This window comes from Ambystoma mexicanum, chromosome 3p, assembly GCF_040938575.1.
Source record: "Ambystoma mexicanum isolate Mex_15411 chromosome 3p, UKY_AmexF1_1, whole genome shotgun sequence".
Lineage (NCBI taxonomy): Eukaryota > Metazoa > Chordata > Amphibia > Caudata > Ambystomatidae > Ambystoma > Ambystoma mexicanum.
The window spans coordinates 1,212,941,075-1,212,961,561 of NC_090925.1; the positions used below are offsets into that span (position 1 = coordinate 1,212,941,075).

Sequence of the window (20,487 nt, forward strand, 5' to 3'; positions counted from 1 at the left end):
ATGGCTATGGGGCAGGTGACCCAAACAACGACTCTAAGAGAACACTAAAGTGACTGCAGTTTCAGATTTAAATCAAAACTGCTTCAATGGTACCAGGGATTCCCAGTCTCTGGGAAAATTCAAACAGCATGTGAATCTATGAAAATTCCAACGCTGGAGAAGAACAAATTACTAACCCCAGGAAATGTTCTTTCTGATGGATATTCCTCCCATTGATTCCTCATCTTTTATATACTGATATCCTGCTTGAAGCTTCGGAAACCTTTTCACAGCAGAGGGCGCTGTGCGTCAAGTCGAGGTCTCTCTGCGGCTTCCATCCACACACTCAGCTCTCATGGCCTTAGTTCAAAGTTTTCCCCTCTTCTTACACAGCTGTCTTGAGTATACTAAGAAACCCTTAGGCATTGAAAGAGAGGAAGGTGTAATATAACAAAGATCATCTATGGTCAGCAGGGTAGGCTGGGAGGGTGATGAGGAAACCATGTGAGAAACATCCATCAGAAAGAACATTACCAGGGATAGATAATGTGTTCTTCTAATGGATTGTGTCCTCCAACGGATTCCTCATCTTTGACAGACTCCCATAGCAGTACATAAATGGAGGTGGGACTACAGAATGTTGTAATTGATTAATGTTGTGAAGAACAGCCTTTCCAAATTTAGTACCCTTACCTGACAAGGAATCTAGGCAACAATGTTTTGAGAAGGTGTGTAACGAAGACCAGGTTGCTGCATTGCAAATATCCTGCTCTGGTACACCTCTATATAGTGGTGAAGTTGTTGCCACCCCCCTGGTAGAATGTGCTCATAGATTATCTGGAACATCCTTACGAGCCAAGGAATAGCATTCTGTGATACACAAAAAGATCCAACGTGACACGATCTACTTAGTCACAGCTTCTCGTCATTTATTTCCAGTATAACCAACACAAAGTTGGTTGTCTTGTCTGAGATTAGCTAGTCCGCTTATGTAAAAGCTTAATGCCCTTTAAGGATCTAGTCAGTGTAACCTCTCTTCTTCCTTGGAAGGGTGAGGAGGTAGGTAAAAAGTAGGTTAAACTATTTTCTGAGATAAGTGAAACTCTGACACCACCTCAAAGAGAAAGGAAGGGCGTGCCCTCAGAACAACCTTTTCCTTGGATAAAATGGTGACGGGAGGCTTGCATGATAAAGCCTGAAGCTAACTCATTCTATGAGTAGCGTGGTTAGAGGTGATGGCTGCTAGACAACTAGTTTTTAGAGTCAATAACCTGAGCAGACAAGAATGTAGAGGCTCAAATGGGGCTTCCATCAAAATATTTAAAACCAAGTTAAGGTCCCAAGTCCGAACTATGAATGGAACCGGACAGAAGATGAACTGAATAACAATAGGAACCTTACAATAAGAGTCATGCTCTTGCATGTGCTTAAATATAAACAGCACAGCCAAGTAACCTTTAGCAGTAAACACCTGAAGCCCCTGGTGGGCTAGGTGCAACAGAAAAGACAAAACAGTGAGAGTGTCACAAATGAAAAGACGTGTTCCAACGGCAGTAGTATAAGTATAAAGCTTTTGTTGCTTGCCTCCTAGCTGAAAGCAACACCTCCATAATGTCTTCAAGGTGCTCCGAATCTTTGCATATTAACTTCTCAGAAACCATGCATGAAGGTTCAGAGTCCTGATTTCTGGATGGAGAAGATGGCCTTCCTCTTGGGAGAGTAGATATACTCTCTGGGGAAGACGTATTGGAGGGAAGATGGTAATGTCCAGAGGTTCCGGGTACCACGTCTTCCTGGCCCAATCTGGAGCCATCAGGATCATTGACTTCCCACACTTCCTTAACCTCCTGATTATGAGAGGAATGACAGGGACTGGGGGACCGCGTATAGGAGTGGAAATTCCCACTACACCACAAACGCGTCCCACAGAGCACAGAGCTCCTCTCTGAGGAAATTCCATGGAGCAGAAACGGTCATATTTTCTGTTGATACTGAATGCGAACAGATCCACTTGAGGGGTTTGCCAAGGGGCTAAGATCTCTAGCAGGACTTTCTGTGCGAGAACGTGCTCTGCCTGATCAGAGCGTCTGCCGTCATGTTATCTTCTCCAGCTAGATGAACAGCCGATGGAGAAATTCTGTGTTGAAGAGCCCAAAACCAGAGCTGCATTGCCTTTCTGCACAGTAATAGTGACCCTAAACCTCCTCTTTAGTTGAGGTAATGCATGGCCACTGAGTTGTCCACCATTATCAGGATCTTCCTCCCCTGTATGGACATCAAAAAGGCCATCAGCGCCAGTCTGACTGCCTTCAGCTCTAAAAGGTTTATGTGCAGTCCGGATTCTGATGGAGACCAACAACCGCTGATTATGAGATGGTTTGTGTAGGCTCCCCATACCGTGAGGGAAGAATCTGAGTACTGTTACCTTCGGCCATGGATACCAAAATGGTTTTCCTATTATCACATTCTCCTTGCAGGCCCACCACACGAAATCCTGTGTGACCTTGCACGGAACCTAAATAAGGTCTGTCATCTTGGGGAGAATTGCTACCAGTGGGATCTGAGGGCCTACTAGAAGGACCTCATCCTTAAATGGGCCTTCGGCACCAGAAAAATGCAGAATGCCATGAGACTGAGCAACCTCAGAAAATCGAAGGCCGGTAGACGTTGGGCGTTCTGAAACGTTGTCACCATCTGCAAGATATGTTAAGCCCTTAACTCGGCTGGCGAAGCCTTCCCTGAGGAAGAGTCCAGGACCGCTCCAATGAATTACAGCTTTTGGGAAGGTATCACCTGAGACTTCTTGAAGCTGAGCAAGAAGCCCAGTTTGTGGAGAGAGTGGATGGTGCTGCTGAGATGTTCCAGAGCTTGTTCGGGAGAGTGAGCTCTGATCAGCCAATCGTCTTGAAAGGGAAAGATGTGAATCTTTTCCCCTACTTAGATTTGCTGCCACCATCGCCATCAACTTGGTGAAGACCATCATGCTAAGGTGAGCCCAAAAGGTAGAACCCAAAACTGAAAGTGAGAATTGCCAATGGAGAACCTCAGGTACTTCCTGTGCTTGGGATATATAGGAAAGTAAGCATCCTGAAGATCAAGTAAAACCATCCAATCATGGAGCTTAAGGGCCTAGAGGATTTGCAAAAGGGTCACCATCTTGAATCTGTCCTTCCTGAGGAACTTGTTGAAGTGTCTTAGGTCTAAGATGGGTTGCAGTCCTCCATCTTTCTTGAGAACCAGAAAGTAGGTGGAGTACCAACCATTGTATTGCTCTGCTACAGGTACCCTTTACACAGCACTTTTCTCCAGCAAGGAATTCATTTCCTGCAGGAGGAGCGGATCTGATTCCCCAAGAGATTGTTTGCTGTGGGGGTAATCGGGAGGCCTTTTCAAGAAAGGAAGGCAGTAACCTTGGGCCACTGTCTGCAGTGCCCACGCATCCAAAGTAATGTTTAACCATTCTTTGAAGTGCTGGATCAGTCCGCCTCCCACCAGAGTCTTGTGTGACAAGGACCAAAAGTGGTTTTGGTGGTGTGGCTGCAGCTGATGGGAAGAGAGGCAGGGATTGCTGGGCAGTTCTACCTCCATGCCATCTTGCTCCGTGTGGAAATCTTCTCTAACTTCTCTGGAAACTTTGTTCTCTAGTTCTCCCGACAGACGAATTAACGTGAAAGAATCGACCCCTCAACTTTGAGAAGTTGACCGAGTTTGTTGGGGCTAACCAATAGCAGTGCCAAGAGACTTTGCAGCTGCCTTGGCTTTTCTAGGCTTTCATCAGCTTTTGTGCCAAAAAGATGAGATCCATAGAAAGGCATATCTAGTAATCTAGACTGAACATCTGGAGCAAAGCCTGATTTACGCTGCCATGCACATCTTCTAGCTACTGTCCTAGCAGCCATATATCATCCAATACAGTCAGGTGCATCCAACCCTGATTGTTAGGATTGACATATTGCTTTTTTCCATCCTGGATTATGTTAAGAAAGCCTTCTCTCATTTCTCTTTCAGGGGTATATTCCGCTGATTCTGCCACAACAGCCCACAAAGTGTGAGAATGACTTACTAAGGCACAAGAAGCATTTACGGTTTTAGATGTAGAAGTAGCAGACTCTACTACCAAGATTTCAGGCGCAGGGTGCCTGGAGAGAAATTCGGGTCAATTGATGAGGGCCTATATTTTCCGGCCAGATCCCCGCACAAAGCGGGCGTGGTATCTGGCTTTTGCCAGTTCTTGGAAATTCTACTATTTAGGGCTGAATGATTAGTTAAAACAGGCCCTTTTGAAGGGCCCCTTGTCCAGGAACCAGTTAGATCATCCGGCACTATGTCTCTGGCAGGACGCCCCCACCCCAAGCACTCAGTAACCTTACTCATAACAGATCTATAAGCCCCACTAGAGTGAGCATAAGGATCTGCTGTGGCAAACTCCACTTCAGGGGAATTGTAAGGTCCACTAGCCTCCTTTAAGCGTGCTGTCAGGTATTTCAGTCTGGTTTCATCAGAAATAAGGTCCTTTGGCAAATTTGGGGTGCCATAAGCATAGTCAAAAGGAGAATCAGTGTAATCCTCTTCCCCAAATATTGACCCGTAAATCTGAAAATGTCTGTCTTCGACAAAGGCTTGAAAGCGGTTGATTGGTCGGCCAAAGATGTCGATGGCTTCAACGTCAAAGGAGTTGGTGTCGAAATCTTCAAGTCTTCACGGAGAAACACCCCTCAGACTACTGTCTTTAGATTACCTCCTTTTGGAAGGAATAGACATGGGCGCTTTAGAAGCTGAATGGTCTAAGACAAATTTTGCCTTCCTCTATTTTAAGGCATTGCTGGCCATGGATTGACACAACTGGCAATAGTCGACCCTATGCTCTGTACCAAGACACCAGAGGCAAATTCTGCGTCGATCTGTGATCGACATTTTCGGATCACAGTCCGCACACCTCTTAAAACCTGTCTTTGGAGTTGAGATTCTCGAAGATGAGTAATACGCAGTAATACATTTGCAGAGGTGATATAACTGTTCAAAACGTGCGGTGCATGCAGAAAAACGTAACTGAAGCAACGGGTGCGGTGCAAGCTATTTATACTGGCAACGGCACATCCGAATGCACATATCTAAGCTGCCGAGGGACCTCGATTCGTCGATTCGATGATGCATGACACCCTTTGCCGCTGAAAAGTTTTTCTGAAGTTGCAAGCAGGATATCACTATATCAAAGATGAGGAATCTATGAGAGGACATGATCCATTAGAAACACATTTTTTTAGGCAAATACATATGTGAATGTGAAACATTTTAACAAATTGATTTAGACAAGACCCAATTCTATGCAGAGGTAGGTCTTTTTTTGAAGGAAACTTGTTAAAAAGGCTCTCTGTATTCATTAGTTATATTATTTAGAAAAAAGATCTTTTATGGATTTTATCATGGTTTCCCAAATTCAGAGCCATGCAGCAGTATATATCCAAATTTCCGAATAATATCTATGCAATGTTTTCAATGTTATTTCACTTAAATCTATTACCTACTATAGATGTATTAGGAGTGAGTGAGCGAGTGAAGAGAGAACCTTGATTGTGTCATTTTGTTGAGAACCAGGTTCGATTGAGAATTTACGATTTCTTCAATATGTTACCAATTAACGATTTTTAGAACCTGAAGAATTCTGGATAATGTTGAAATTAAGAAATCATATCTCATTGATTTTATCAATGTATATATTTTATTCTTATTACAATTCTTTATTAGTCTTTTAGCATGATTATTGTTCAAATAATATTCTTGATATTTATTGTATAAGATTCGATATAAACCAAATTACGTATTAAATAAATACATACATTATGTACCTTGGTAAATTTGAAGGGCTCGTTCCGTTGAGTCTTTGGTTGGGAAGGAGAAATCTCATTCCTGGATTGTTGAACACTGTATCCTTTGTATCCTTTGTTGGTCAATTCTTGTTCAGTTGCGAGAGGTTCTGGATTTATAAATACATATTTCTAGGAAAACAGAAAATAATAAATCATTTAAAAAAAAAGTGAAATGTAAAGTTATTGTTTTCATGATGTCTTTTAAAGTACATATTAGTGTCTAAACTGTCTCTATGGCCCAAGGTATAAAGGCCAGGGGGACAGAACCTAGAAAAGCTTTTTATGGGCTTCTAACCAATTCACAACTCTACCCTAGTCTTTTACAGTAGCTTGACCGCATTAAGCTGGTTTTCATATTGCTTTCTACTTCATGGCTTGCCTGGCTTCTATGAGGTGGCTGATATGGCAAAGAGTTACAAGCATGGGTAATGGGGATGCAGGATAATGTCAGTGGCCCAATGGTTGTTTGATGTCAGCTCAATTCTGCAACCAGCATTGCCAAAGGAAGCACATTTGGGCTTGTAGCATGCTGTGGGTCCTTTCACCAAGCCCTTTGAAGGACAATCATGTTTGCCCTGTTTTACCAGTGCAGAGAAATACTTCAAAGATGCTTGTAGGGTCTTCGCCATAGGCTGTTTCTTTACTCCTGTTCTCAATGAATCGCTGCTTCTTAATCATACATCTTGGCCTAAAACCTCTTTCCTGCTGCTCACCGCATGGCACCCTTGTGGTTTTCAGGTTTACCGCTCTCCTTTGCATCTTGGTCCGGTTTTCTCCCTATCGTCCTTCTTAATTTCTCTCATGGGCCTCACTGCTTTATACAGCTCCGGCGTGGTACTCTCAGGATTTCACAGGACCTATTGGTTTGGCTCCGCGCATTTATCTCCCACCAGTGTTGGTCAGACCCTTGGTGGCTTGATAGTACCGCTCTGCTTCAGAGTTCATCTTACCATTGCTTGGTCTGCTCCTGCTGTTGTGTCTTCAGCCGTACTCTGGCAGCAAGTCTCTCTTCAGGATCCCGCTTTTATGCACTGAGTTAGAAATTTGCAGCCTGTTCTGTCAAAAGGCATCCATTCTGTGTGGAGAGTCCCCAACAGCCTCTTTCTCAATCTGTCTAACCCTACTCTTTGCCCCCTTCATCTAATCCAGAACAGGACTGGAAGACTTATCCTTGGCCTCAAGCCCAGGGACTGCACCTCTCCAGCCCTGAAATCTCTGCACTGGCCCCTGGTGGCTGTGAGGATCAAGTTCAAGACCCTTTGCATTGTCCACAATGCCTTCAGGGGCAGGGGTCTGCACTATATCCAACTGTCTCGCCTAAATAACTTCCTTCGAGAGTCCTTTGCTCAGTCATCTCAAACTCTGAGGGTCAGACGCTTCTCCAAGCAGAGAGTGGGGGGTAGATCTTTCCTCTGCAAGTGCCTCCCTCTGGAACGGCCACCCTGTCCTTCTCAAACTTGAGCTGGACAACCTGAAGTTCCGGAAGCTGCTCAAGACCTTCCTTTTCTACTCTGCCTTATCTAGCCATCTTCTTTCCTAACCTTCCGGTCTGCATGCCCTGACTGGCTGCCGGGTACCCTCAGAGTCTCACAGGGTAGCAGGTTGCCCCATGACCAGTCTTCCTGCACTGCCACCGAGCTTACCGCACACTTAGGGGCTGCAACTGTAATCGCCTACTGCCCCCTGCCTTCCATGCACTTACCCAGAGCCGAGCAGCCCTGGCGGCATTTACTTAGAAGCATGGTGCTCTAACTGCTCTAGGTTCCCATCGCCTGTGCACTTTCCCCTCTCCCTTTGCCCTTGTACTTTTGTTGTCGCACTTGCATGATCAGAATGACACAAGGCCTAGTAAGATCATTTGTCCTGTCTTCCCTCTGTCTCTCACGTCCTTGTCCTGTGGCACCTAGAAACACTTGTGTACAGGCGCCTTATAAATACCAAATCATAACATACCATATCTTGGCATGGCACATCCTGCTCGCAAGGAGATGTCTTTCCTCTGCAACTGAAGCCATGCACTATTCTCAAAATCACCTTACACAGTGTTCCTGCTCTGAACTCTGGCTTATCAAGTCTGGCTGCAGTGATTCAGGACTCTCAACTTCCACTCAGCATTCTTAGCACACTCTGAATGCTCCATGATCACTCTGATCTCTCAATATTTCAAGTACCTGCAGCTCTGTGAGACCAGTATGACAAGGCCAGTATGTTTTCAGAGTCAGTGAGGGGCCCAGCAGACGAGATCATCTACGGAAGCAAAGCCCTCCATCATCATTTGTGCTCCAAACAGCATTAACCAGGTCCAAGGCAGCAACAACCCTCCCGTTCCAGCCAGTGCATGGTGCTGGAAGAAACAGAACCCACCAGGAGCAAACACAATGGGAGAGCAAATACTATGCAGTGACGTCTGGAGCCACCAGGCATTCCCACACTCGGCTATCACAGATATATAGTATATTTCATCCAACACCATCACATTCAGTAGTTAAAATAATTATGAACAAGCTGTGTAAGCCACTTGCATTGGATCTTGTCGTTTTGAAAAGAAGAAGGTTGCACATATGGTCAGGGGCTAGGCCTTAGATCCTGATCTTAAGAAATGACAAGTGATCAGTGGTACTAATCATTAACATAAAACTGCTCCTAACCTCCACTTGTGCCACACTGAAATTCATTTTAGGTGTGCAACTGGAACAAGATATAGTGAAATGTTTTTTTTCTTTATTCCAAAGGTTATGTACATAGGTTCAAACTTTCAGCCTGACATGTGTTTAGAGGCATATGGCGCTTTATCAAGTCTGCATGTAAATAGCATATATTAATCTTGGTGTATCCCGACCGTGGAAAAGAAATTAAGTGAAGCTAATGCTAAAGTTACCCCACTTTGCTTCACGGGTATCACGTTAGATCTTCAATCATCCAGACTGGTTATTTAAAAATATCTATGGATAGGTGAAGCTATTGTATGTAAATAGCAAACAAAGAAAATATATGTGAAGTATATTGTATATCATTGCTTATGAAAGAAATGATTTTTCACCCTTTAAAATAAATGGCTAAATATAAAACAAAGTCTACCTGAAGGAAATAAGCCCAAGTATGTATGATTTCAAGAGTACAGTTAAACTGGAGTTTCAGATATCTTTCCACATTTAAATCTACTTCAAATTCAAGACTGGATCAACCTGTATTGCTCGATTACATGTGGTGAGTGAAATCCATAAATGGATACAAGATTGCATTTAAGTGCATTTACTTTTAAGAGATCATATTGGCTAATGGACTGAGCTTGGTGTGTGCTCTATTTTGTCTGCAGGCGAAAAGCAGTTATTTTGCCGAGTGATATATGAAGAAATATGGAACTTGGGTGTTTAGACGCTGATGCATTTGTGCATAAGTTCTTTGTAAAATGATTTACTTGTTCCTGCCACTGAGCGGTTATGCCTAACGGTAAGTATGTGTGATTGTCTTAGCATGAGTTTAAAACCTGTTTTGTTTTGGAATTATTGAGAGAAGCCTCTGCAGAGGTTACTGGTCAGTGCCACAAACCTTTCATTGGTGTGCGTATTAACTGATTATAAACATGGCACAGGGTTTCTACAGGCTATGATTTTTTATGACAAAGCGGTTGCAATAATAGAAAGCATGCAGTTCCTAAATAGCTTATGGATTGACCTTAACCGATTTGTGGGTTATTTGTGTGAATTTATGGATGGAAGGAACTTAGTTATTCAGATTTAGAACGGATACTGGCAGGGTGTCATTAAAAATGTATATGTATAAGAGGCAGATATTTTAAATGAGAAGAAATTGTTAATTTAAATGTGACAACAGAATCTGACAAGCATTTGTTGAGGGGATTCTTTGTATTGTGCATGTAAAACATCTAGAATTTCTTTCCACTGTCCCCATGCAAGTTTTCCCTGGGAGGCTTGGTCCCTTTTTGTGGTAGATTACATGAATATGTTGTCATTTTTCATGGTAGAACCATACATATATGAAATACAACAAACTTAAATTTTTCAACACAGACCTGAAAATATACACATTATGTACCTTGGAAAATTTGAAGGGCTCAGTCCCTTGAGGCTTTGGTGCAGGAGGAGAGATTTCATTTCTGGATTGTTGAACACTGGATCCTTTGTTGCCCAATTCCTGTTCAGCTGTGAGAGGTTGTGGATTTCTCAACTCATACATCTAGAAAAACAGACAAACATTGGCACAGGCATTGTGGGTTAGATTTCTAGACTACACCAACATTTGAGCCATATCTCCTAGGTGATTTGCATTCTCACTATTGGAGCAAATCCTTGTTTTGGGCAGCACAGTCTAGTAGTCAGTAAATATAGAGATGAACAAATCACTTACCTCTCAGTAATGTTCTTTTCGATGGCCATTTCTTCCATGGATACCTCGTCTTTGATATCTATCTCCCAGTGCAGCTGCTCTTCCGAAACATTCTGCCACCTGGAGTCGCAGCACAGCTCTGCGTCAGGTCTGCCTGATGCCTCTAAGGGCCCTGCACCGGACATGAATTCGGGACATGTACATATAGAGGCAGCGCGTTCCATGATCTTAGTTCCACCCTTTCTTTCCCACCTAGCACTCCAATGCTTAGGGACCGCAGAACCAAGATGTAGGAGCTACCTGCCAAGAAGGGCAGGTAGGGAGGGCAATGAGAAATCCATGGGAGGAACGTCCATCGGGAAAAACATTACAGAGAGGTAAGTACATTGTTCGAATGGACTCCTTCCTTCTTCCCATGGATTCCTCATCTTTGATACACTTCCAAAGCAGTACAGTGACCTGAAGGAGGGAGGATAGTAAGGACACCACCTAAAGCAGAAAACACTGAACGTCTGCCCTGCCAAAACAAGCACCCTGACCAGACAGAGAATCCAAGCAGTAATGGTTAACCAACGTGTGCAGAGAGGTCCATGCTTCTGCATGGCAAATGTCCACAACAGGGACTCTGCATTGCAGAGCAGACGCAGCAACCATCCCTCTTTTGAAATGAGCCCTGAGATCTTCAGGCACATCCTTACAAGCCAGATCACAGCATTCCGAAATGTAGAAAATGATCCACCTTGATAGGGTCTGTTTCGTCAGAGCCCTGCCAGCACGGGCACCAGCATAACCAACGAAAAGCTGTTCCTCTTTCCTGGCCTAACTCGACTGAGACATAGTAGCTGAGGGTCAGAAGCAAGTACAGCTGATAGAAATGTTCATCTGCCTTGGAAGGAGGAGGCAGAGGAAAAAAAGACTAGAAGATGTAGTTTTTGAGAGAGATGGAAATCTGAGACCACTTTCAGGAGAAAGGAGGATCTAACTCTCAGTCACCTCATTGGAGAAAACCAAGTAGGGAGGTATGACAGACAATGCCTGGAGGTCACTCACCCATCTAGCAGAAGTGATCGCAACTAGGAAAATAACCTTAAGGGTGAACAACCTTAAAGAACAGGAATGAAGGGCATAAAACGGAGCGCCCATTAGGAATGTCAACACTAAATTTAAATCCCACGCTGGAACAACAAATTGGCGTGGTGCAAACCTATTAGAAAGACCCCTCAGGAACTGCATAACAATGGAGATCATGAAAAATTAGCCCTGCTTCTGGGTCCTCTTCAAGATGGACATAGCTGCAAGATACCCCTTTACAGTACCAATTCATAGGCTCATCCAGTTCAAGGACAGTAGAAAATCCAAAACAGAGGATGATGAGCAAGTAAAAGGTTCCAGATTCCGCTCCCGGCACCAAACCGGAAACTTACACCACCTGCCAGCATAGATGGACTTGGTAATGGGTCTTCTATCATAGAGAAGCATGTCCAGAATGTTCTCAAACAAAACCCGCTACTTATACCTCAACCTTTCAGCAGCCAGGCATGAAGGTTCAGGCTGCGGTGGTTCGGGTGCAGGAACCACCCTTCCGACTGCGAGAGGAGGTCTGTCTTCTGCAGTAGGCGCCAGGGAAGGCAGCTCGCCATGTCCAGCAACTTCGGGTACCACTTTCTTAGGGCCCAATCCGGAGCAATCAAGATCATTGTGGACCTGAACAGGCGTGAGAACCAGCCGTATGGCATGGATTGGCTGGAACTCATACAGCAGGTCGAAGTCTCACTTAACTGTCAAGGAGTCCCCCAGTGCTCCCTGCCAAGGAAATTCCCTGGAACAGAACAACTTGCACTTCCTGTTCACACTGGAAGCGAGGGGATCCACTAGAGAAATACCCCAACGGGAGAAAATCTCCTTCACAACTTCCTGGTAGAGTTCCCACTCATGGGAGGTTGAAGACTGTCTGCTCTCTGCACCCGCCGGTACATTCTCCTTGTGGGCTAGATGGGCCGACATCAGAAAAAGGCTGTTCTCCAGAGCCCAGAACTATAACCGCATTGCTTCTCTGCAGAGAGGCGAGGAGCGAACATCAACCCAATTGTTGAGGTAACGCATGGCTGCAGTATTGTCTGTTTTTGCCCCTCAGAGTGGGGAGGAAAGTGACTGGGACCAGGCTCCTAGCTCTCTAATGGGGACCACAGGCTGGTCACTGTAAGGTCTTGGAAGTGAGCGCCCCAGGCTTTCAGGTACGCATCCATGACCAGAGTCACTTAAGGTCAAGGTTGCCAAAACAACACCCCTCTCAGAAGCTTGTCTTTCAGGGACGCCATTGAAGATCTCTGGACACTCTCGTCAACACCTGAAGAAGGTCTGATGTGTGTCCCTGGAACTGAGACCATTGTGAACTAGCTTGCCACTGTAGCGAGCTCATGCATAGCCAAGATTCTGGAACTACAAAGATGCAGAAGGCCATAAGAACCAGCAAGTGCAGAAAAGCAGAGTCGGGAACCTTATGCTGTAGTTGGAAGACCTGGACCAACTTGCAGATGTTCGCCACTCTGTCCCCGGGCAGGAATGCTGGCCGAGGTGAGTGTCCAAGACCGCTCAGGTAAATCTGAGAAACTGGGATGGCAAAACTCAAGACTTCTTGAAGTTTTGGGAGAAGTTCAAGCTGTGCAATAGGCTGCACATCCAGTACAGCTGTGCCAATGCCAGTTCTGGGGAGCGAGCTCAGAAAAACATGAATCCTTTCCCTTCTGAGGGGAGCTACCAACACAGCACAAGAAAATAGTATGAATTCCAACCCCTGCTTCGTTCCAGGCGGTTGCTTTTGAGATCTCAACTTCTGCATGGATTCATCAGACTTAATGCTAAATATGTTCATGCGGTCAAAGGGCTTGTCCAGAGGTTTTCCTTGAACGTCTGGTGCACAAATGTTTGTCCTGAGCCAAGAAAACCACTGCAAAACTGTGCTGGTTGCCATGTTTCTCGCCACACAGTCTGCAGTATCCAGACCCAACTGAAAGATCTGTCAGGAAGTTTCTTTTCCATCCTTAATCAGAGCCTCAAAACAGTCACGCATCTCCCTTTTTGTTACTGCCATTTTTCCCATCAGGGTTTTGTATAGGGCCTGAATCCCACGTATGAACCGCTCCCCAAATCCCATGTTCCTCAGTACAGCCCACAGAAAGCCCCACTCCACCCTATCAAAGGCCTTCTCTGAGTCCACACTGAGGAGTGTGTGGTCCCCATCCAGACCTCTGGTGTGATCCATAATATCCAAAGTTTTAAGCATAGCGTCCGCCCCTTGCCTCCCTTTTATGAAGCCCACCTGGTCTGGGTGGACCAAGCGGGGCATTATTTCCTCCAAGCGTGTTGCAAAGTCTCTTGTGTACACTTTAGGATCTGTGTTCAGCAGAGATATCGGTCGGTAGGATTTACAGAATGAGGGGTCTTTCCCTTCTTTGGGAATGACCACTATATGCGCTGCTGAAAATGATGGGGGAGCCTGACCCGAGTCTTGTGTACAATTAAAGAGGTTGGCTAAGTGGGGGGAGAGGGTCTCCGCAAACTGCTTATAAAATCCCATGCCATAGCCGTCTTCTCCCGGGGCCCATCCCGGACCAAGCCTCTTTATGGCAGCTTTCACTTCCTCTGGTGTTATGATAAAGTCTAGGTGGGTTCTGCTCTATACCTTTCAAGCGTGTCAGACCTGCACTCTCAATGTATTCCCCCATCTCTTTTTCTGCACGATTTCCCTCTGTGGTGTAGATATTTTTATAGTATTTGGCAAACTGGTCCACTATGACTTCCGTGGATCAAGCCCATCCCCCTCCTCAGTTTTAATTCCCTCAACCCACCTTTCTGCTCTCTGGGCCCGAAGCCTAGTTGCTAGCATTTTGTCGGCTTTGTCCCCCTTTTCGTAGAATACATGTGTTAAAAGCTTAAGTTTTCGCACTATGTCTCCCTTTCCCATCGCTTTCAGCTCTTCCCTCTTCCCTCTAAGGGTTGCTAGATGTTCTGTACGATAAGACCCCTGGGCATGTAATCTCTCCAAAAAACAAGAGGGGTCCTGGGAGTCCCTCTGCCGGACTTTAGTCCCGGTTATGAGAGACTAACCCAGAGTCTTTAGCTCACTATCTTTCACAGAGGGTTGCTGTTGGTACTCTTGTTCAGAAGAGAATTGTCATGCATTTCGGTGCTGGACTGCCCCAGGGCAGGACAAAGACTGATGTGTAGATGGACATTTCTCTTCTGTGAAAGGATGGTGAGCTAAAGACTCTGTTTGAGACTCTAACCCGGGATATAGGCCGGTAGTAGAGTAACTCCCAGAACCCCCCTTGTTTGTGCATATTAAGTAGCTTTGGGTTTTCAGCCTAAGTTACAAGGGTTTACCAGACGTGGAACCCTTGCTCACTGTTCTTAGAGAGGCATAGCTCCACTTCACTGACAAGGCCCAACCAGGCCGAAACACGTGTCTGGGGTTGCTGTTGGTACTCTTGTTCAGAAGAGAATCGTCATGCATTTCAGTGCTGGACTGCCCGTGGGCAGGACAAAGACTGATATGTAGATGGACACTTCTCTTCTGTGAAAGTATGGGGAGCTAAAGGCTCCGGAATCCTTAGTGCCCCTTTTTCAGGTGTTCCCTGGCTCCTCTTTAATTCCCCTGCTTGTTTTTGTCTTCCCATTTGGATTCACCCCACCCTCCTTCACCTCTTTGAAAGTTCCTTTGATGGTGAGCTTAATGCCCCCCTTGCTGTATCAGAGTTCCCTTTTGTTTGCACCCCCCAGCTCTGGCGTGGCGTGCCCGCACTCTGATGTTACTTGGGGCCACCTCTGGAGCATCCAGCACTCTTCCCTTCTGAATTGTGGCCGGGGCTACTCTCAATCTTTAAAAAAAAGCGCCTCTTGGTACAGGGCCCCTACCCTGCACTCCCGGTCCTCCTCGCGGCTCTGTGGCGTGCTTTTCCCTCTTTGCAGTACTCCCTCTTGGTGTACCCCAGACACGTCTGCCTCACTACGTTATAGTCTGCTGAGGGCACTAGGGATTGGTGGTGGGGGGCTTTCCGGTGTTAACAATGGCCTCTTCGCCACTTGCATCTACTATCACTTACTTCCTGTGATCCTGTTACTGGATAGAGGCAAGCCACGCCTCCGCTCCAGTGGTTTGGCGCATCCTCCTCGGTGCCTCACAGTCGTTTTTGGCCTCTCAGCCCCCACAGTCCAGGTGTGGTAGGCCGCCCGAGCTGCATCTCTAGCTTGTCATATTTTCTGCACCTGTCACGCTATCTCGCTGCTGAGTTCCCCTACTTGCGGACAGTGTCTCTGTCCCTTTTTACACCGTCCCTTCGTGGCGACCTTGCTCTGCTTCCTCCCCACAATAATCTCTCTCGCCCGGGGCTGCACTCGATCATTGGCTCTGCAGCCCAGGGGTCTGGGTCGCCGCCTCAATCTTGCCCTTTCTTCCTGGATCGTATTTTCGGTGCAAGGCAGATCACCCTCGGGAGCACGCCAAAGTCTTTTCTCCCGCTGACCTGCTGTCTGCCCGTTCCTTCAGCCTCGGCCATCAGGACTTGCAGCGTTCTGCTTCTCTAAATGCTCCGGATCGCGTCTGCAGCGCGTCAGGACGTCTCCGGGGTATTGCGGTGCCCACGGGCAGAGTAGCACTCCCACATGTCTCCATTCTCCAGTGCCAGACTCCGCCGTTGTTGGTTGGGGGCTTCTCCTCACTTGGCCGCCATATTCCGGGGATCCACGGGGTGGTGGACGCCTCTGATTTATCTCATTCTTCCCAGTAGCACCGATTTTCAACACGTTTTCACCTTCCACAGGGCTACGAACCACAGAATCTTATTTTTTACCAACACTACGTTATGAAATTAGCACTTTCTCATCTCATATTTCCCCTCCGAGCAGCAAGCCGAGCTTCAGGAAGCCATTGCCTTCTGCGCCCCCTGGTGGTCTCCCATAGCCGTGTTTTTTTTAACCGGACCACCTACATGCAATGAGGCCCAATATCTCCTTCTTTGGCTACTCCTCCGGGATATCTGTTAACTCGTGCTGAACTTTTGGGCATGAATGGACAGATAACCCCATGTGTCGACCACCTTCACCAGCAAGAGCTGAAAAGCAGCATGTGGCTTGCCCAGGATAGGAGCAGGGACCATGTCAACCTCCGGCGAGGCGTACAGGACACTTGCCTCCTGAAAGTCCACCACAAGAGCCACAAGGTCCCCTTGTTCACTAAAAACTTCTTTGGTACAAGTCCCTGACCTCCCTTGGATGGAGGGGACTTAGTATGAAGGGTAGGGGGGACCCTTGCTCATCATAAATGTTCTGTAAATGGGACATGTATTCTCTTCTAGAGAGCACGGCTAATTCCCTTGTGAGTCTGGCATTGTCAGAGCCGGGGGTGCCTTGGAAGGGGGGGGGGTAGAGATCAAAAGACCAACGTCCGAAGATGGAACGGTGTGACATTTGAACAGGACCTTGTCTTGTCTACTTGCAGATTCCCTCTTGGCTCATCTGAGCATGGTGGATCCGCCAGCTTGGCTGATGCCGTCAGCTGCTGTGTCGAGACAATTGGTGCCGAGACTGTAGCTGCCGTTAGCAGGGCAAAGGCTTGGGGTCTTGGCAAAGATATCAAGCATCTTCTGCCTGAAGGACTCCCACTTCTCTGGAGTAGAAGAACAGGTTAGGAAAGGTACCTGCTGTGCCCGATCCTCTGGGGCTTCCCTGGAGTGGTGGATCTTCTTCTTTGAAGATGAAAACGAGTGTTGCCTTGAAGAACCTCCTTGCGATTTTGGTGTTTTGCAGTGCTTCTTTTTCTTGTCGTTTTGGACAGAGGACCGCTCCTCGCTGCCCCAGTCTGTGCGCGGAAACTGTGAACTAGTTAATTTGTCACCTCTTTCCATTGTGAAGAAAAGTGAACAGCTTCGGTGGACATTCTCAAAGCACATTCGGGTGCATGGATTGACACGATGGGCAGTCCTGCATGTTGTGGCTTATACCGAAACAGAAAAGAGAGGTGTGCAGGTCCAAAACGGACAGTTGGCACCCGCAGTCAACACATGGCTTGAATCTCGAGGACTTTGCTCGATTCGGTATGTCGTTGAATAGTTAACAAGAAGCAAAAGATTAGAAAAAACGTTGTTCCTAAAGCAAGTGTGCAGAAAAATGGAACAAAGCTCATCAGGCGCAGCACTTCTATATATACTAGCCCCTATGTTCTGTCCGGCATGGGTCATTAGAGGCATAGGGCGGAGCCGATGTGTAAGTGCGCTGTGCCCCGTGGTGTTGGAAATGTTTCTGAGAAGCAGCTGCACTCGGAGTTAAATCACAAAGGTGAGGAATCAGTGAGAGGAAGGAGTCCATCAGAATGGCAGGAATTGCTAGATGTACATACTGACATTTGAGGCATAAACGTTGGTGGTGTTGCCTTTTACTAGGCCCGAAAGGAGGACGCGTACACGGAGGTCTTGGCTGGAACACCTTTATTCTTCCTCAACATAACAGTAACTGGCGCTTTCGCGCCTTACACATAACTCCCTGTTCCCCCAACTCCTACATCATAAGCTCCGCCCCCCCAACGGCGGGGGCTGAGGGGTTTAACCCATGAGAGGCTGGTACCCCCGAACAATATGTCCAAACATCAACTTAGCACTCTTCAACAAGTCTCATAGGTCTCTTGACGGTTCGCCGTGGTCTCTCACCTTGGGCAACCGGCCCTAAGATATTCTGAGTCTCCGCTTCATGGCCTGTCCCTCCACAATCTTCCACCGGCGGGGTCCGTAGGTCGTCTCGCGGAACTTGCGGCTCTGGGGTAGCCGGTCTCTGAGGGGTCTCCGTGCCTTCCCTCTTAACATAGTGTCTGAATTGTTGACAGTTCCTGGTGACGGCTCTGTTCGGATCTTCAGCTGTCACCATCGTACCTTTCACTGCGGTTGCCCTCACGGAACTTGGGGCAAACCGCGGATCTGTCTTCCTGGGCATTGGCTGTTGTACGAGAACTTCATCTCCTATGTGGAAATCTTTTGTCACTGCTCGGCGCCGAGCATCAGTGTCTCGTCTTGCTTTCTCTTTTGTTTCTGCATCTCTTTGGAGTATGTCCGTGTCAAGCGGCTCTTCACTTGACGGGTTGCGTGGAATGCGGCTTCACAACTCGTGCCGGAGCATTAGCTCGGCGGGTGTCTTATTTGTAGCTTCGTGGGGTGTGTTCCTATAGTCTCTTAAGAGGCGGCACAATGCCTGGTGCGGATTGACTGCTTCGAGCCTGGGTCTCTGTATCGTCTTTTTAATCAATGCCATAAAGCGTTCTGCCATTCCGTTCGCTTGCAGGTGATGAGGGGTTATCTTCATATGCCTGAAACCCAAATGTTTCGCCAGCGTCCCGAACACATATCCGCAGAACGGTGGTCCATTGTCAGATTTGATTGTTTTGGGGATTCCCCACTCGCTAAACACTTTCTCCAGTACCGCTGCTACTTGGGGAAACGCTGTGGTGGTAACCATTTTGACTATTGGGGGTCTTGAATGTTCGTCTATTAAAAGTAGGAGATTATCACCCGCTTCCGTGGGTCCGTAGAAGTCCATGGCTACTCGCTCCCAGGGGCGGTCAGGTATCTGTGTGTGCTGTAGTGGGGGTGGATTTTCAGCCGGGGCCGTGTACTGGCAAGCGTAACAATTCTTCACCCATTCATTGACTGCCGCATCTAGGAAGGGGAACCAGACATGGCACCTCAGCTGTTTTTTTGGTGTTTTTAGCCCCTCTATGTCCTTCGTGGGCCGTGCGGACCACCTCGCTTCTTAGAGTGGCAGGGATGACAATCCTGCACCCCCGGAGAAGAATATTGTTGTCCTTTATGGCCAGTTCCTTGTGCACCCTTGCCAGTCTCTCGATTTCCTGTTTGTTCACTCCCAGATGAGCCAGCATAGCCCTGTGATGGTCTTTCCATTTGCTGGTCAAGGTGAGACTGATTGAGAGGGCTGTTGTAGGGTCAGCGGCTGATGCTGCGGCCACTGTTTCAAGCGATGAAGCCGGTGGTAATGAGTTGGATGCTACGTACTGCATGTAGGCAACATCTCCTTTCTGGGTTAGTGGGGCCCCGACCGGGTGCCGCGACAAGTAGTCAGCCGGGTTGAGTTCGCTGCCAGGGCGGTGTATGATGTCATAGTTGTATTCTTGTAAACGTATGCCCCACCGCTCAATCCTTGGTGGCATCTTGGTGTGCGGGTTCCCGAACAGGGACAGAAGCTCCTGGTGATCGGTGACCAAAGTGAACTTTTTTCCAACGAGAAAGTTGTGAAAGTGTTCACATGCCCAGACCGCAGCCAAACTCTCCTTCTCTGCCTGGGAGTAGGCCAGCTCCGGTGTTGAAAACGCCCTGCTTGCGTAGGCGACCACGTGTCTGGGGTTGACATCTTCGCCGCTGGTTTGGGCTAAGATGGCTGCTAGGCCAACCGGACTTGCGTCCACCACCACCTCCGTGTGCCACGAGGGGTTGAAGTAGGCAAGGCGGTGGGCCTCCATGAGGGCCTGCTTGATGCTGGTGAATGCTTGTCGGCATGCAGAAGTCCATTCGAAAAATGACTCTTTTTGTAGTAGTCTTCTCAAAGGGTCAGAGAGAGAAGCATAGTGGGGTATGTACCTCGCACAGTATCCCGTCATGCCAAGGAACGAGCGGACATCCGCGACCTGCTGAGGTTCGCTGAGGTTGGTGATCGTGCCGACTTTGTCGGGATCCGGCATCATCCCTTCACTGGAAAAGATATTCCAGAAGAATTTAAGTTTTGTTTTACTGAAGTGGCATTTGTGGATGTTAAGTGTGAGGCCAGCCTTTTGAAGAGCCTCTCAGGTGTCGTGCAACGCTTTGTCGTGGGACTCCTTAGACGATCCGAAGACAAGGATATCGTCGCTATAGTTCAAGGCGCCCCTTATGGGTCTGATTATCTGGCGTATTGCTTCCTGGAAGATCTCTGAGGCGGACGAGATTCCGAAGTTCAATCTCCGGTATCTAAAAAGTCTGTCATGCATCGCAAATGTTGTGATGGACCTGGAGTCCGGATGCAGCTCCAGCTGATGGTAACCTTGGATCAGGTCGAGCTTGGAGAACATCTGGGCGTTGTTTAGCTGCACAATCATGTCCTCAATACACGGTCCTGGATGCCTCTCACGTTGAATTGCTGTGTTGGCTACCCTCATGTCCACACACAGACAAATCTTGCCCCCTTGCTTGGGCACAACCACGAGGGGGGCTACCCATGGCGTTGGCCCAGTCGCTGGTTCGATGATGCCCTCGGAGAGCAG

The 20,487-nt window shown here is 47.2% G+C and overlaps 1 protein-coding gene across 10 annotated transcripts in view; it reads right to left on the reverse strand.

Annotated features, from left to right (window-relative positions):
- The window catches only part of LOC138581369 (uncharacterized), a 3,536,879-nt gene that overhangs the window by 1,189,011 nt on the left and 2,327,381 nt on the right, over nt 1–20,487 (reverse strand). For 6 of the 10 annotated variants that reach the window (XR_011304537.1, XM_069652654.1, XM_069652655.1 and 3 more), the window contains 2 exons: nt 9,903–10,043; nt 5,817–5,975 (listed from right to left, as the gene is read on the reverse strand). Coding sequence is in view for 8 of the 10 variants with exons in the window: in XM_069652654.1 (XP_069508755.1) it covers nt 5,817–5,975; nt 9,903–10,043 (300 nt within the window). In the remaining 2 variants the exon portion in view is untranslated. The remainder of the gene's footprint in view (nt 1–5,816; nt 5,976–9,902; nt 10,044–20,487) is intronic. The other 4 variants (XR_011304538.1, XM_069652653.1, XM_069652660.1 and 1 more) reach the window with 1 other exon arrangement.